Source organism: Colossoma macropomum, unplaced genomic scaffold (assembly GCF_904425465.1).
Source record: "Colossoma macropomum unplaced genomic scaffold, Colossoma_macropomum, whole genome shotgun sequence".
In the NCBI taxonomy this organism is placed as follows: Eukaryota; Metazoa; Chordata; class Actinopteri; order Characiformes; family Serrasalmidae; genus Colossoma; species Colossoma macropomum.
This window is the reverse complement of record NW_023494810.1, coordinates 955,226-970,713: the sequence shown is the minus strand read 5'-3', so window position 1 is coordinate 970,713 and position 15,488 is coordinate 955,226. Positions and strand designations below refer to the sequence as shown.

Sequence of the window (15,488 nt, the reverse complement as noted above, 5' to 3'; positions counted from 1 at the left end):
CTGGAGCTGCAACGCCATTAACTGTGCAAACAGAGAGAGAGAGAGAGAGAGACGGAGAGAGAGAGAAACGAAAGAAAAACAGAGAAAGAAGGGGATAAGAAAAGAGGGCGAGAGAGAAAAAGATGGAAAGAGGAGTGAGAAAGAGAAAAAGAGGGATAGAGCATGAGTCATGGGGTAGAAAGAAAAGATGGATAGAGAGAAGAAAAAAGACAAAAAGAGATGGTGACAAAGTGAAAAGGGGAAATGGAGAGATAAAGAGAAAAAAGAGAGATGGAGAGCGGGAGAAAAGAAATGGAGAGAAAAAGTGAGAGAAAAAGGAGAGAAAATGAGAGAAGAAAAAGAGAAAGGGGAGGTAGAAAGAGGGCAAGGAAAGATGAAAGTGAGAAAAACAGAAGAAAAAGACAAGAAGAAGGGGGGAGCAAGGAAAAAGATGGGAAGAGAAAGTTGAAGAGAGAAAAAGGATGAATAAAGAGTGAGAAAGAGAGGGAAGGAAAAAGATGGAGAGAAAGAGAAAAGGGGTGATAGGAGAGAGAAACAGAGGGATAAAAAGAAAAATAAAATGACAGAGAAGAGGAATGAGAGAGAAGCAAAAAAGGACAAAAATGGAGAGAGAATGTGAAAGAGAGAGAAAGAGGATAAAAAGAAAAATAACAACAGAGGAAAGGAATAAGAGAAGTAAAAAAGGAGAAAAAAGAAGTGGAGAGAGAAAAAGAAAAAGGTAGAGAAAGAACGAGAGTAAAAGAGAGCGAGTGATGAAAAAGAGGAGGGAGAGTGAGCGAGAGAAGTAGAGGCGGCTATTCTTAGGAAGACAAGCAGTTCAGCAGCTACTTCACTGACGACACTGAGGAGCCATGAAATATTGAAGGCCTGCGCTGTGGAGTAGAAGCTGAGGCTCTGCTGAAAGGGTGGCTCTACGGTGGCATCGCAGCCACCAGGGGAAAATAATCCCTCTCTCTTTCTCTCTTTTTTTTTCTGGGCTCAGATGCTTCTCCTCTCTGTCTGTAGTCTCCCACCATCCAGCCTATGAAATAGTCATGATGATGCACGAGCTAAAGCCCTTACAGCTGGATATTAGAGCACGAGCTCGGGTTAAATAAATCATCGCCTCTTCTTGAAGAACGATGGGAGACGGGGACGGAACAGCGGGGCGACAAAAACGGTCAAATGGGAGTGAAAATCAGCAAAATCAGCGCTGCTGCTCAAATCTCACTCCCTGAAGGTGCATGTAGGGGTTGAATCTGGCCTTATTGCTACTGGAGACTGAGTCAGGTGTCATTACAGATACACCAGCAGTAAAAAGAATTGCTCAAATGCTGCTTTTTTGCTTCCTATGCAACTAACAGAAAGTTGCTAACAGCCTCATTTCGTTTAGTACATCCATCAAACACAGAGATGGAGGTCTGTTTGTTCTGGTTTCCCACTTTAAAGGGTCCAAACTCTTCATGAATCTTGTTTTTTTTATTTTTCACTTAAAATGTTTGTGTGGTCGTAATTCTTTGTTACATAACTTCTCTTCATCTATTACAATTAAACAGACTACGATACGTTTAAAGGGGCCATATTCTACATTTTTGCTTGTATTTTATTTTTTTCCATTAGATCATTTGTGTTATGTGCTGAAATCAGTTTCATTTTTACATTATTAGTTTTAATCTTTATTAATCCCTTTAAGTTAAAAATGTCTTTTCATTATTGTGCCTTTAAGATGAATATATTGTAGCTGTCAATTTCTTTTGCATAATTTGAAAATTCCACTTTGCACGGTGTTAAAATTTCATGATGTGACCAACAGAAATGGTCCAAAATGACCTTTTGTAAATCTCTTTACGTTATGTGTTGTCCTTCTTCTGTGAAGTTACCATTTTGGAGAGGTTCTGTTCGGACAGCAACATTATGCTAATGACTTCTCTTCTGATAGGCGGCCCTGTGTTGCACATCTCTAAAACAGCAGTTCAGGCTGAAACACTCCTTACAACTTCAGCATGAATGTGCAGGACTAAACTGTCATAGACGGACAAATGTAAATCTGGTTTTTGTGACATCACAAAAAGAGTGAATCCAAAAAAAGCTGTTTTTCAAGCTTAGTTTCCACTTACGGACTGTAAGTGATGGAGAGTGAAAGGCAGGTTTTGAAACTTCGACAGCGTTCGCATGCTAACATGCTACATCTTCTATTGTAAAAAAAAGCTAGAGTGATACATTATGAGCCTTTTAAGATGGCTAAGTGTAAATGACCTCTGTTCTGATTGGCTGCCCAATACTGCGCCTCCTTCAGAAAGCAATCTGAAATGAAATGTGCGGTAACGGCATTCCTTATTACTTCAACGATTAGTTTAACTGCTGCAGGCTGAATGAGCGGATGTAAACTTCTTCAGGGCTGTGACATCACAACCATGCCGACTTCAAAATGACTTGTTTAGCAGCTTAGCTTCCATGTATGGACGTTGGGGTGAATGCTACATAGTTCACAAACCGCACCAAACTCTTACTTCCAAAACAGCCAGGAAAGTTAGTTCTTCCGCGAGTTGGGCCCTTTAAGTGAACAGGAAAACAAGAGTCCTTATCAAAAACAGGTGCTGAACATTAGCATATGACGTGCACATTTGAGCCATTCTTTTTGAACTGCTAGAGTACAAATAGTGCATGATGGCATCAGAGATAAGTGAACACTTGGAAGAATCAGTAATCGTAACCACTGGAGATGGTCAACAGCAGCGGTTCTGATGCATGTGCAGTCAGGCTGGAGGCCCGGCGCCAGATGAGCGCTGCACTGTATCATGTTAAGCAGTTCAGATCACTCGTCTCAATGCAGTGGATCAGCCAACTGAACGTGCATTGAAATGTTTTAATGTATTAAAGATGTAGGTGGACCCTGAGGTTATGAAACGGAGGAAATCTCTCGCGAGCTGAGCTAGACAACGTGTAATCGAGCACTGTTAACCACGAGTGACCTCTATGCCAGGACACACTCACGCAAACACACACACACGATGTAGCACAGCTGGAGGCGTCTCTGGATTTCGTGTCCTTCAGCGTCTGCTGCATTGCTCTGGCTCAGAAGAAAAAGCTGGAAGTGCTCAGTTCGGCCACTCGGTCCAACAACTCCTAGCGTGATGGCACTCGACCCGTCTCTATTCGCTAATACAAAAGAAAAGGCCCGAAGAAATTTGACACTAACGGCTCTCCGTTCATTTCTTTTTTAACCAAAAAAAAATCTGTACACTAAAATCCAACACATCTTTAAGAAAAATCTCTGAAAGGGGAAGGCTAATTACACTGATATGTACAGGTTTATGATGTCTTTTTTATACTGATATTCGCAAAAAGGCATGAACCTTGAGGACCAGAGGCGTCCAATAGCGTTTAGGTAAAGGGCATGGAGGTCTACAGATGAATCTTCATCAAATCATACAAACACATCTGGAATATGGCAGTTATTACCAAGCTCCTGCAGCCTGAATTAGCCAGTTATGCTAATTTGCAGTACTGTACAAGAGTTAGAGACCTTCATTTATTTTGTTTCCAGTCAAAACAGCCATCAAATTCAAGTTATTCATTTTTTCAGGAGATATTTCTGAGAAGGTTAGATAGAAGATCCACTGGAGTTCCAAAAATCAGTAACACTTGGGACTCATAACAACCACGCAAGACCTGTTAGACACCAAAACTGCCCCATCAGATAAACAGCACTTAAAGCTTTCATCTCTGAGAGAGAGGAGAAAATCAAGCTGATCAGATCTGAAAACATCCACAGGTGTTTCTGTCCATCCTTCCACTGTGAGAAGACGACTCAGCACTGTGGGTCTGAAAGGATGTGTAGCTGTCAAGAAGAACCTCACTGAGAAAAGGAGACAGACACATCAAACAAAGAAGCTGAACAATGGACTGACCACCCCAGAGTCCAGACCTCAACATCACAGAAAATGCAACCAGCTGCTAAGACTGAACTTTGGAGGTGTGTAAAAATATCCCTGCAGATTTGTTTGTAAAATAAAGTCAAAGCAAGTCTCCCAAAAAGAACGGAAGCTGAAAATGTGGACACTATATTTAGACGTTGAGGCGTCATTTTCTAATAAATATACATTTCTGCTTTTTTCCTGATGCCAAAAAAATGAATAACTTGTACTTAATAGCTGTTTCGACTGGACATAAATGAAGGCTGATCTTTGACTTTTGCATGTACTGTATGTGTTGGTTTCTTAGACGTATTATGTCTTCAAGGAAAACTTCACCCAGAAACGCTATTGTGGCTAAACTTGAATAAAAACTAGTGGCAGCTAGCATCATGTCATTTGCATAATGCTAACAGGCTACTACTAGTTTTCATTCATTATTAGCAGTGTTAGCATTTCTGGATGAAGTGTACTTTTATAGTATCATGGGCAGAAACAATATGGCTAACACTAATGGGATATCGATCGTTATAATACCATGTTTATAGTGGACAATACTGTCCGTTCTGAAGGACTGCCTCCTACTTCAATCCTTTAATGCCGAAATTTCACACTTCATTATAAAATAAAAACTTTTAAAAGCTGAAATCTTGGAAAGTAAGCAAAAAAACCCCTAAAAACACAGTGATCTGTAAGGTGTAGTAAATCCACGCTTGCAGTGAAGTCGTTCGTTTTCAAACTAATGTCATGCTGTCAGACTCCCGAAGCTCACCCAGCCACACGCACACTCATCCACACATTTGTGTATGTCAGGGCTCTGAAAAATAAAGGAGGGAATTGAATAGCAAAAACGTATGTGCACTCAGGGTCCTTCTATGTAAACAATTCATTAAAAAGCACACTTGATCTACACGTTCGTAGGGGAAGCATATGTGACGCGTCTTGTACTAAATCATTTAAATCCACGACCGTCGCTCGTCTAATGTAGGGAAAAAATGGATTCTGAGCTCAAAAAAAAGCATGACAACCCATCAATTCCTGGCTAAAAACATAACGTATCTGATATGTACAGAAGGACCTGTGAGGTAGGACAGGAAGACGTCCTATTTGGCAGGTTATGTCTGTAAAAACAGGAAAAACAATAACAATAATAATAATAATAATAAAATGGTCTTTTTTTCCCATGGTGAATGGAAGCCGAGAAAAAAAAAATCTTCATCACAAATTCAACACTGTCAACAAGATTACTATTTAGGAGAGAAGACATTTTTTGTTTTGTTTCGTTTGAGTTCAAGTGTTTAAAACTTCTAGAATATCAGGAGTCTTGTGTTTTCTTCGCGGCAGTAATCGCTGCCGAAAGGAAGTTCCATTTCATGGTGTTTTGTCTCCTTTCTCGCTCCTGTCAGCCGCGGCGCGGGATTACGGTTCCACGCTTCTATTTTGCTTGCAGCCGCTGAGCAGGAAGTCAGTTTTCCTATTTCATGATCTCCCCAATAAAATAGAATTAAAAAAAAAAAACAAAGATCTCAGAAGCGCACGGTTCTCTCTTTTCCTGTCTTTTCTTCCTCGGCCCTTTTAAAGGGTAGCCTTTCCGTTCTGCCTAGATTACACTCGCACACGTATCTATATCTTTCGTATAGATGCCTTGTGTTCACGTAGCTTTTTTCCTTTTCCTTAAAAAAAATCTTTAGAAATCTTCTTAAAAAGAACATAGATGAGAACAAAAGAGAAAAAAATGATAAAGAACTAAGAGAGAAGAGGAAGAGCATGCTCTTGGTTGATGAAGAAAAAAATTGCTCGTTGCTGTTTGGCTTGCTACGGTTGCAACAGCAAGCCTGACGTTTAGATGTTGTTTTGTTGATTCAGTGTTGGGACAACACTGTCCCAGGTTGATGGGGCCATTGATGGGGCACTCGGGAGGGGATGGGGGGCACCAGAGGGCAGATGAGAGAGTCTGAATGAAGGGACTGGAGAAAATCCCCTTAAGAACGAGGTGGTCCAGAAGAAAAAAATCAAGCTCAGGGCCTAAGAGCGTCCATTTCCATCTGACCACCCACTCCTGCCTCCCTCACTGTCCAGCATGGGCTGTAGGGGTCAAACCTCCACCGACTGGATCTGGTTCATCTGCGCCCTCATCATCTGCACACTGTTCAGGATCTTCTTCTGATGGCCTGCTAGTGTCACACCCACCCTGAGGATGTCTCTGTGGAGTAAACACACGCTCATTAGTTTTTACATCCTATCAGGAATGTGGGGGTCATATATATGTCCCATATGTCCCATAGGTATTATACACTGATCAGCCGTAACATTAAAAATACCTCCAATTTTTACACTCACTGTCCATTTTATCAGCTACACTGACCGTATAGTTTCACTCTGTAGTTCTACAGTTACAGACTGTAGTCCATCTGTTTCAGGACCCCCACAGAGCAGATATTATTTGGGTGGGCAATCATTCTCAGCACTGCAGTAACACTGACGTGGTGGTGGTGTGTTAGTGTGTGTTGCGCTGGTGCGAGTGGATCAGACACAGCAGTGCTGGTGGAGTTTTTAAAGTTTTATCTAATTTTTGTGGACTAGCAGCATGGCACAAAAAAGTGCATTATATCCTGATTATATTATGATAATATTTTCAATAAAATCTCCCTCACCAGTCATACTGCTTTGTCATCACAAGCTAAAACAGAAGGCAAATGTGTATATGAAAACACACCGCAGAGCTGTGCCAAAAAGCAGAGGGAGTCTATCATTTTTAGCTCATTTTGTATTTACACTCTGCACGTATAAAAGCACTATACTTTATTTCACTGTTAGGTTTTGGATGGAAGCAAAAGGGTTAAACACGCAAAATCTCCCCCAGAAGATTGGCCAATCAGGAATAGTTTTGTCTCTGTGGTATCCAGGTAGACACAGTTAAGGGAGCTCTCCTACTGGAGACTTCCAGAGCTGAAGACAAAGCCAAAGGTGTTAGATTAATCATCAGCATAATTACAAAGTGACAGAGGATTTCACAAAAAATGTCACTCTAAGTAGAAAACCATTGTTGTTTGAACAGGACTGTCAAACGTGTATTACATTATTTTGCTACTACAAATCGTGCAATTCATGAGTGGAATTTCACAGATTTTTCAAAATTTCTGAATAATTACATTTTTAGGCCATTCAAATGGCTGTGAATTACTCCATTCTAGAGAAAGTAGCCAAGTCAGAATTATTCACAGTGTTGCCTGACAGGAACCAGATGTCTGAAGAGTTTAATGTTTCTAAAAGCTACCAGTTTTACACAAAATGGTTACAAACACACTGCCTGATGCCCAAGAAATAGGAAAGCTAAATGCAATGTACTGTAAGGCAAAATACAACCCAAACAATCAATATTTTTTGGATTTACCGATTTTTACCATTTTTCACTTTATAAAACTTCATATCTTTATTTGTATTGTTTTTTTAATTTTTTTATACAACATGAAAAAATTCCCACCTGCTGATTACATTTCATGATGAATGAACTAATAGAAATGGTCCAAAATCTTGTTATATTAACATAATTACATTTAAAGTTTTCTCTTTCTCCTGTAAAGTTTTGGAGATGTGAGTTTTAGTTCTGACAGTGATGATATATAAAAACTCATACCACCACTACTGTAATTTAAATTTGAGTCAGTTTCTCTACAATTTCACATCGAATCTCTCTTTTGAAAATTTTGTTTTAAAATTCAACTTAAAACATTGAAATGACATTCTATATGTGAATTATGTAGAACTGGGATTATCCTTTAATGTGACCATGTTGCCAAGGAAATGACTAAGTCTAAGGTCAGACCTCTGTATTATGCATCTGTATTTGTAGCTAAGCTAACTAGCTGATATTAGGTGGGATCAGACATCTCTTTTCTTAATGCTACTTCGACAAGTCAAGATGTTGGTACATCATTTACCAGGAGAAAATACACACAAGGTGACAAATTAACCTCCTTATCTATCATTGCAACAGTTAGCTCTAGTGTTAGCTCGTTAGCTCATCTGAAGAGGCAGCTTTCATCTCTCAAACCTTTATCCAACATGAAACCTACTGGTTCAATGTTTTTAAATAACAAATTTTCAAACGTGCTGCAAAATCCCACTCAAATATCAACTTCATCAACATGCACATTCCTATTTTTTATTAGTTTTTATAGCATTTGAAAACATCTACTGGCCTGTATATACACTGTATGAATATTTTATCAGAAATAAGCCGAAAGAAATCCCATTACATTAATGTACATTTAAAATCAGACTCTTATAAAATCAGATTAATAACCATTTCAAAGATATGAGTATGTTTTCTTATGATAGCGTGAGCATCTATAAGTACTATGAATTTTAACCTTAACCTTTACCCCCTAAAATCCCAGGCTTATTACATACTAAGGTTTATTCTTCAGTAACTACAGGGACTTTAATGCAAACATGTTGAGCTGTTTTTAGGTTATAGAAGTGTGTAAACTTGGCCATGTAAGGTTTAATTTCAGTGACCAAAACTAAGTTTTAGTTTAAACAAATTAAACTTGTATCTTTTATACAAAAGCTTCACAAAGTCAGAACCACTTGGTTGGTCTGTTAGCCTACTTTTTCTGCTTTTCCATTTTTGTTGTCCTAAAAAAGTGATAAACAAACACATACACACATGCACATACACAAACTCAAACAAGATAACAGCACAATGCTTCCACGCAAGGCATATTTCTGTACGCCAAAATAAACCCGGCATGTTAGCTCAAGACTAAACTGTGGCTGAATTCCTCAAGCGGCTTCCAGGATGATCCTTATCGCCCTCTGTTTGTTGCACAATCTATTAGATGAGTGTGAAACAATGGCATGTCTTTGTTTTCTTTAGGCCGTGTGTCTGGTTGGTGCAGGTATCTCAGCGAATGATGCCAGGAAAGAGGAATGTGAAAGCGCCACGCTGCAGCTTGCATTTCAGCTGCGTGGGACGGTTTTAAAAACGCAGACGAGGAACAAAGCGATTGTTTACTAAACACGTCTGATGCAAAGCTTTATTCTGATGTTTTGTCTGAATCTCGAGACACCTAACATTATTACACTCAGACAGGGCCGTGAGTCTGAAAACAGTTATGCGCTGAATTTGCTCGGTTCAAATGTGTACATCATTTCCACAAGACTAAAATACATCACAGCGACACAGTTAGTGACAAACCTAAAAAACCTTAAAGACAAATCTGTGCTGTAGTATTTTTTATTCATGTGGAAGTGATGTACATTTGAATCCGTGCATTTAACGTAGCTGATCATGCTGTTATCTGCTATCTATCTTTTACAAAACACTTACATGTAATCTGCAAAGTTAATCTGGGGCCAGATTCACAAAAGCTTTCCTAAGAAATCTTGAGACATATGCTAATAGGTTCATAAGAATGGGCCTCATAAATGGGCCAAATAAAGTATTTTCATAATAAAATATGAATTCTTTTCATATGCAGGCTATACATTTTTATCAATATAATTTTACATTTAATAGATTACTAGAAAATATATTTCTATTACCCAGCTACCCAGTTTAATCACAAAAAATAACTAAATAAAATAAACAAATAATAAGATAGAACTAATAATAAATATTGTTATTATATGATTATTAAAATAAATAAATAAATAGCAACTAGAAGTGATGGTGAAGGAAATTCTTGGTGTAGTTATAGTTTAGGTGTCAATTCTTACAGTCTAAGACAAGTGTGAGGTACTTAATATGTTTTTCTTTTTCCAAGAATACTACTTGTTCTTTCAATTGTTCTTAAGATGAAAGATAATAAAGACATGAAGAAAATTCTAAGAAAGTGTTTTGAAGAATAATGATTTAATTAAGCCCACAGCACATTTTAGAAGATTTTTCTTTTGTCTTTCTGAAGATACTTTTGTGAATCCAGCCTCAGGTCTGTACTTTTTTACATTTCTCACATTTTTATACATTTTACTGTCTGTCTCATAAGTTTTGTCCTGCAAATGTGTAGTACTTACATATGCTGGGCTTTGAGGTAAGTTCTGCACTGTGGTAATATTTACTCCATTGTAATTGTGTGTTTAGCACTGTGTTGTCTTGTTTAACTGAAGCAATCATGCCCTGATCACAAACGCATTCTCTGGGTCTAACCGTTGCCAGGTTGGACAGGCTTTACAGAACGTCCAATTCAGCCTAATCTGAAAAATCCAATTCAATTTAATCTGAAAAATCCAATTCAAAATAATCTGAAACTGTTGCACAAAACAGTTTTTGTCAAAATTCCTAAATCTAGAGTGTTAATAATTTCAAATCATACTTGCTTTGTCCACTTTGTGTGGAAAGTGACCCTATTAAGATACATCAGGTAGGTTTATTTTTATTTATTTTTTAAGTGTGACAGATAATGTGAGCATAGTGGCATGTTCTTCTGCAATTCAACTGCAATAATCTATACATGCCTATAAAATATATGATTTAAAAGACATAAAGAAACAAATAAATATTATAAGATATATAATGAAAGTTGTCCCCAGGAGTCGAGTCACTGGTGTTACTGCATAACAAAAAATCTCTTATTTTGAAATAAAAGTCACACTGATGACATCACTCGACTTCCTTTGACCTGTTTTCTGAGGATCTATGAAGAAAAGCACATGGTGAGTCCACTGTGTCTTTCAGTTATCAGAGATTTTCTCATTTAGCTCATGATTTCATATGAAGCTTTTAGCTGAAGTCACTGGTGTGACCGACTTTATTCTGAGGTCATTGTGAAAAATAGAATACAAATGGATTAAATTCCATATTTTAGTGGATATTCCATGATTGACAACATGTGGTTTGATGCTCTGTAGCAGTTATTCTGTAAAATGCATTTTGCACCAATGAGGATCAGTAACACCAGTGACTCCTGTGGAGAGATAAAAAAAGTGGATTCTGCAGAATGATCCAGCTACAACAACACAGATCAGCTCTAGGGATGTAAATGATTAACCAATTAACCATTAACCAGTAGTTTTATTTTTGTTGAGGAAAGTTGAACATTTTTGAATTGTACGCATGATGGTGCAGCCCAGTGGTTTCACTAGGTAGGCCTACTGTACTGCTGTGAATGTGGCTCAGCAAGAGCTTAGAACCGGAAGTGTCCAGTTTATAACTGATATTTCGATAGGTTTGTCCTTGATTTTAGGATTGTCAGATAACAATTAATCACTGACTAATGAAGTGTGGTTATCAGTCAGAAGAATTTGCCATAATTGACATCTATATTCTGCTCAGTAGCATAACATTTTAAACTAGATTTTATTATATATATATATTAATATTTTGTGGCAACTAAACAAAGTGGGCTTCAATTTCTCATTACGCTAAATGTGATTTTTGCCAACGTTCTGTAAAACTTGTCCAACCTGGCAACTGTTGCCACGACAGAATACATTCATGGGTGGAGAAGGGAGAGGTTAATTGCACTGGTGGTTCTGTAAACACTGCCCGGCCTTTCTTGTTTGCACTGAGGCCCTGGAGAAACATCACTCCATCCCACTGCATGTTTGTATATTATTTGGATTACAACGAAGTTCTTCTTGATCCTGATCATTAGTGAGAGGTATTCCACATTAGACCCCCGCTGTTACTGTTTGTAATCACAGTAATATATTTATGCCTCATCTTGAAAGATGGCAGCGAGAGCATTACACATCGGGAAAAATATTCAAACTGCAGGGAAAAAAGCTTAACAAAGGAACAATAGTCAGCACTTATGAAGTCATGTGGAGATTCAAAGAGTTGTGCTGACTTTGGGGTTTAAGCCTGGATGTTCTCCAGACCTGCTCCACACACAGCTTCATCCTGACTTTCATTCGCTCTCCCTCTCTCTCTCTCCCTCTCTCTCTTTCTTTGGGCCAGATGTTCTAAACCTTTTGTGCCAGGTTTCAGGCGCAAATAGATCTCATTCTGCCGGAAAAAAGTGTGCATTTTATGCACAAACCTTGCATACGATCCTAAATGCGCAATTTACACGCTGTGTGTGTGGAAAAATGCAAATGTGTTTCTCTCTCACATATATATGAATTGCAGCAAACAATGGGTGGAAATATAGCTCATTACACATTCCAGGGATCTTTAAATCTGGACCTTGAATCCAGTTTCCAGTGCTGGATTATAAAATCTACAAAATGGGAAGTGGATACAAAGTCCAGATTTGAAGACTGGAATATTCTGTCCAAATGAATAATGTTTACTAGTAATGTTTCACAAGTGATATTCAAAAAGATTAATCCGATTTCAAAATGCCATATTTGTACAACCGTGAGGCACCTAGGAACCAATCACCATCCAATTGAAAGAGGGGGTCATAGAGTTTCTGACTGTCACCAGAAGATGGCTCCCTCATTGCTGGATTGGCTGTAAAGGAGCCCACGATTTGGCACTCCACTTCTGGCCCCCAAAATCACCAGATCTCACACCATGTGACTTTTTTGTGGGGGTATGTTAATGATTCTGTTTATGTGCCACTCCCAACAACACTGGATGATCTCCGAAATCGCACTGAAAGAGCCGTGAGTGCAGCGACACCCGACATGCTCAATCCAGTATGGGATGAGTTTGACTATGGTGTTGATGTTGTCTGTACAGCTGGAGGAGGTTCATACTGAGACTTTGTACAATTACATAATAAACTTTATGCTCATTTAAACCATTTACAGTTTACTGCATTGATCTGTAATGATTTACAAGTGAAATAAATCATTTTGAAATCAGATGAATCTTTTTGAATCACTGTATGTTTCAGTGGTTAGTTTGTCGTTGAATTTTCTTCACCTTTTAAAACCAGTGAAGTAGCATTAGTGTCTCAAAGTCATGTAGTTGGGAGACTTGGTTTAACAATGTTAGCAGTCATAATGACTCACGCCCATTTCACACCAGACGCGACGCAGCACGCGTGTTAATCCAGAACCACTCCGTGACGCTTGTTATTTCACACTGGAGGCGACACGCGTCGCAAAGCAAGAGCTGTTGCTGTTTGTGTTGCATTTTCAGGTAATATAAACGTCTGTATTGATCTTTTATTACTCATATAAACTTGTGTAGATGACAAAGAGATCAGCAATAAAATCTTGACTAGCTGCCTTGACCGTTGCTGGCTTTTTCACCAGGTGATGTAGCACTACCTGAAGAGGAGGAGACACCTGTGTGTTCACATTAACCTACTCAAGGCATTTCAGTCAACTTGTCAAAGACTTAAAGCTAGATTTGATTTGTTTATTGGCCTAGATTGTATATTATCGCATAGACAGCGCATTTCTTTACTGTTTCTGCATAGAAACTGCTGGCATTCTGCACACAGATGGTGTGAAAGGCTAGACTGATTAATATAGGAGCATATTGCGTGTGGTCTGGTGTGAAATGGGCTTCGGAAATCAGACAAAGTTCACATACTGACTCCTTTGGCTTTGATTTTCTGTGTTATCATTTCCAGAGTGGAATTATACCACTGTAGAATATTTAGCTGGAAAATAATTATATTTATTAGAATAGCTATTTCATCATCACCAAGCTTGTTGATTGCACCACAACTTCACTGTACATTTTAAACCCTGTGCTTTTTAACTACAGCCTTAGTTCCCTGCAGGTTAATTTCAAGAGCATATACTTCATTCACACGAGTACTAATAGTCCTTTGCCTTTATCTTTTTAGCAGCACTTACTCCATGGTCATCTGTGAGACCAGGTCAAAGCTGGTGAAGTCAGCGTTGGCGAAGTTGTCCTTGTACTGGCCCATCTTAATAGCGTCCAGCCACTCGTCCACATTGCTGAAGCTTGAGAAGTCGGGCACGCTGCGGTCCAGCAAGGGCAAGTGCACACTGCACAGGACAGAAAGTGGACACATTAACATGTACACTAATGGTTGAACATGATGTGTTTGTTAAGTAGTGGGCAGAGGGTTGCACAATACATCATTTGTTAATTGTTATTGTGATACTGGCCTTTGCAATTCATATATCACAGAAGGCTGCAATATGCAAATGAGCTGTGTACACTGTGAGCATCTTGACTAATCGCAAACCTTCCAGATGAAATTTTGGGTTTTGATTAGGCGTGTGCACAGGCACTCGAGGATTTGGTTAATCATTCCAGGTTTCAGGACTCAAAGATCTGATATTAGCTATGATATTAGTTCTGTCCTGAAACAACTACTGTTGGTGCATCATTTTAAAGGTAAAATGCTTTGTAAAAGTCCACAAGTCGATACTATCTACTGTTAACTCTAGTGTTAGCATTTGCACATTAGCTCATCTGAAGGGGCAGCCTCCTTTACTCTATCCCTACAAAAATCCACCAGATAAGCTCACAATGACCAAAGGTTTCCCCTGACTATTTTTGATTAATAAAACAAATTTTTGATCTGCTATTGCAAGTGTATTATGTGTATTATGATTAAGAACTATAGTATGTTAATACTGGGAAACGCCCTCTTTCTCGCAGTAAATCTGGAAGGAGATATCTGTACATTGACTCTTTTTATGGAAATTAATCATTTTAATCAAAAATAACACAGGCCAAACTTTAAGCATGTTACAATAAGGGTTCAAAGGTGTAGGTAATATATCATAAAATATTTTACAGTCGTAATGTAACTACAGTATGATATTTTTGTCCATATAATGCAGCCCTAGTGTTTGCCCTGTGTTAGTAATAACACTAATAAATTGAACAACACCCACGAAAAGCATTTTAATTACTACTACAGTCAACTAGTGCTGGACATGTAGGAAGCAAAAGGTTTTTTTGTGCATCCAGCATTATTTCTGGACATAGTAACGTTCATTCGTAACGAATGGTGTAAAAAAAAAATATATACATTACCTTAAAAATCAATACACCTCAGGATGGCCATTGCTTTCAAAAGTATCATAGACAGAAACATAAGAACCAGAGGAGCATCTAAAACTGAACTGATCTGAATATGGATGCACACAAAGCATTCCAGAGTAGAGGTGTTTCCCAGAGTGTTTTTGTTTCAAACTTCTGCAGCCGTATGGAATCAAAGAGCGCCTCAAGCCTTGGACAAAACATCTCGGTCTATCAAACTCAAGCAGGATTTATTTACACACAGCAGCTCGGTGCCAAAAGAAACAACGGACCGACAGGTTTGGCATGAATGAGCTGCACTGATGCGATCGCAAGTGAAAGCACAGTGCTTGCGAATATTATGGGAATACATTTTTCTACAGAAACTGTTTTAAAGATATTCCTGTTGAGGTCATATTCCATTTAGGTTTCAAATATGCCTTGAAGGATGCATGGAAGTGGGCTGGGAGATGGCTGGCACAAAAACTAGCCACGAAAATTGTCACACACACACACACACACACACACACACACACACATGCCCACACACACACACACGCCCACACCCACACACACGCCCACACCCACACACACACACACACACACACCTAAAACACCACACCCACACACTCAGACAAAGCCAGGTATAATGGCTAAAAATGTGTCTGAGAAAATGAAAAAAAAATACATAAATAAAAAAATCTTCAGAGGCCTCTTAAACTATTATAGTCATATCATATGGC

The 15,488-nt window shown here is 38.6% G+C and overlaps 1 protein-coding gene across 1 annotated transcript in view; it reads right to left on the bottom strand.

The window, feature by feature from the left end:
• Positions 1-5,838: 5,838 nt before the first annotated feature.
• The window catches only part of ephb2b (eph receptor B2b), a 279,294-nt gene continuing 269,644 nt past the window's right edge, over positions 5,839-15,488 (bottom strand). Inside the window, exons 15-16 of the mRNA XM_036559359.1 lie at positions 13,602-13,757; positions 5,839-6,096 (exon numbers count right to left, since the gene is read on the bottom strand). Of these exons, the coding sequence (XP_036415252.1) occupies positions 5,988-6,096; positions 13,602-13,757 (265 nt within the window). The 3' untranslated portion in view covers positions 5,839-5,987. The remainder of the gene's footprint in view (positions 6,097-13,601; positions 13,758-15,488) is intronic.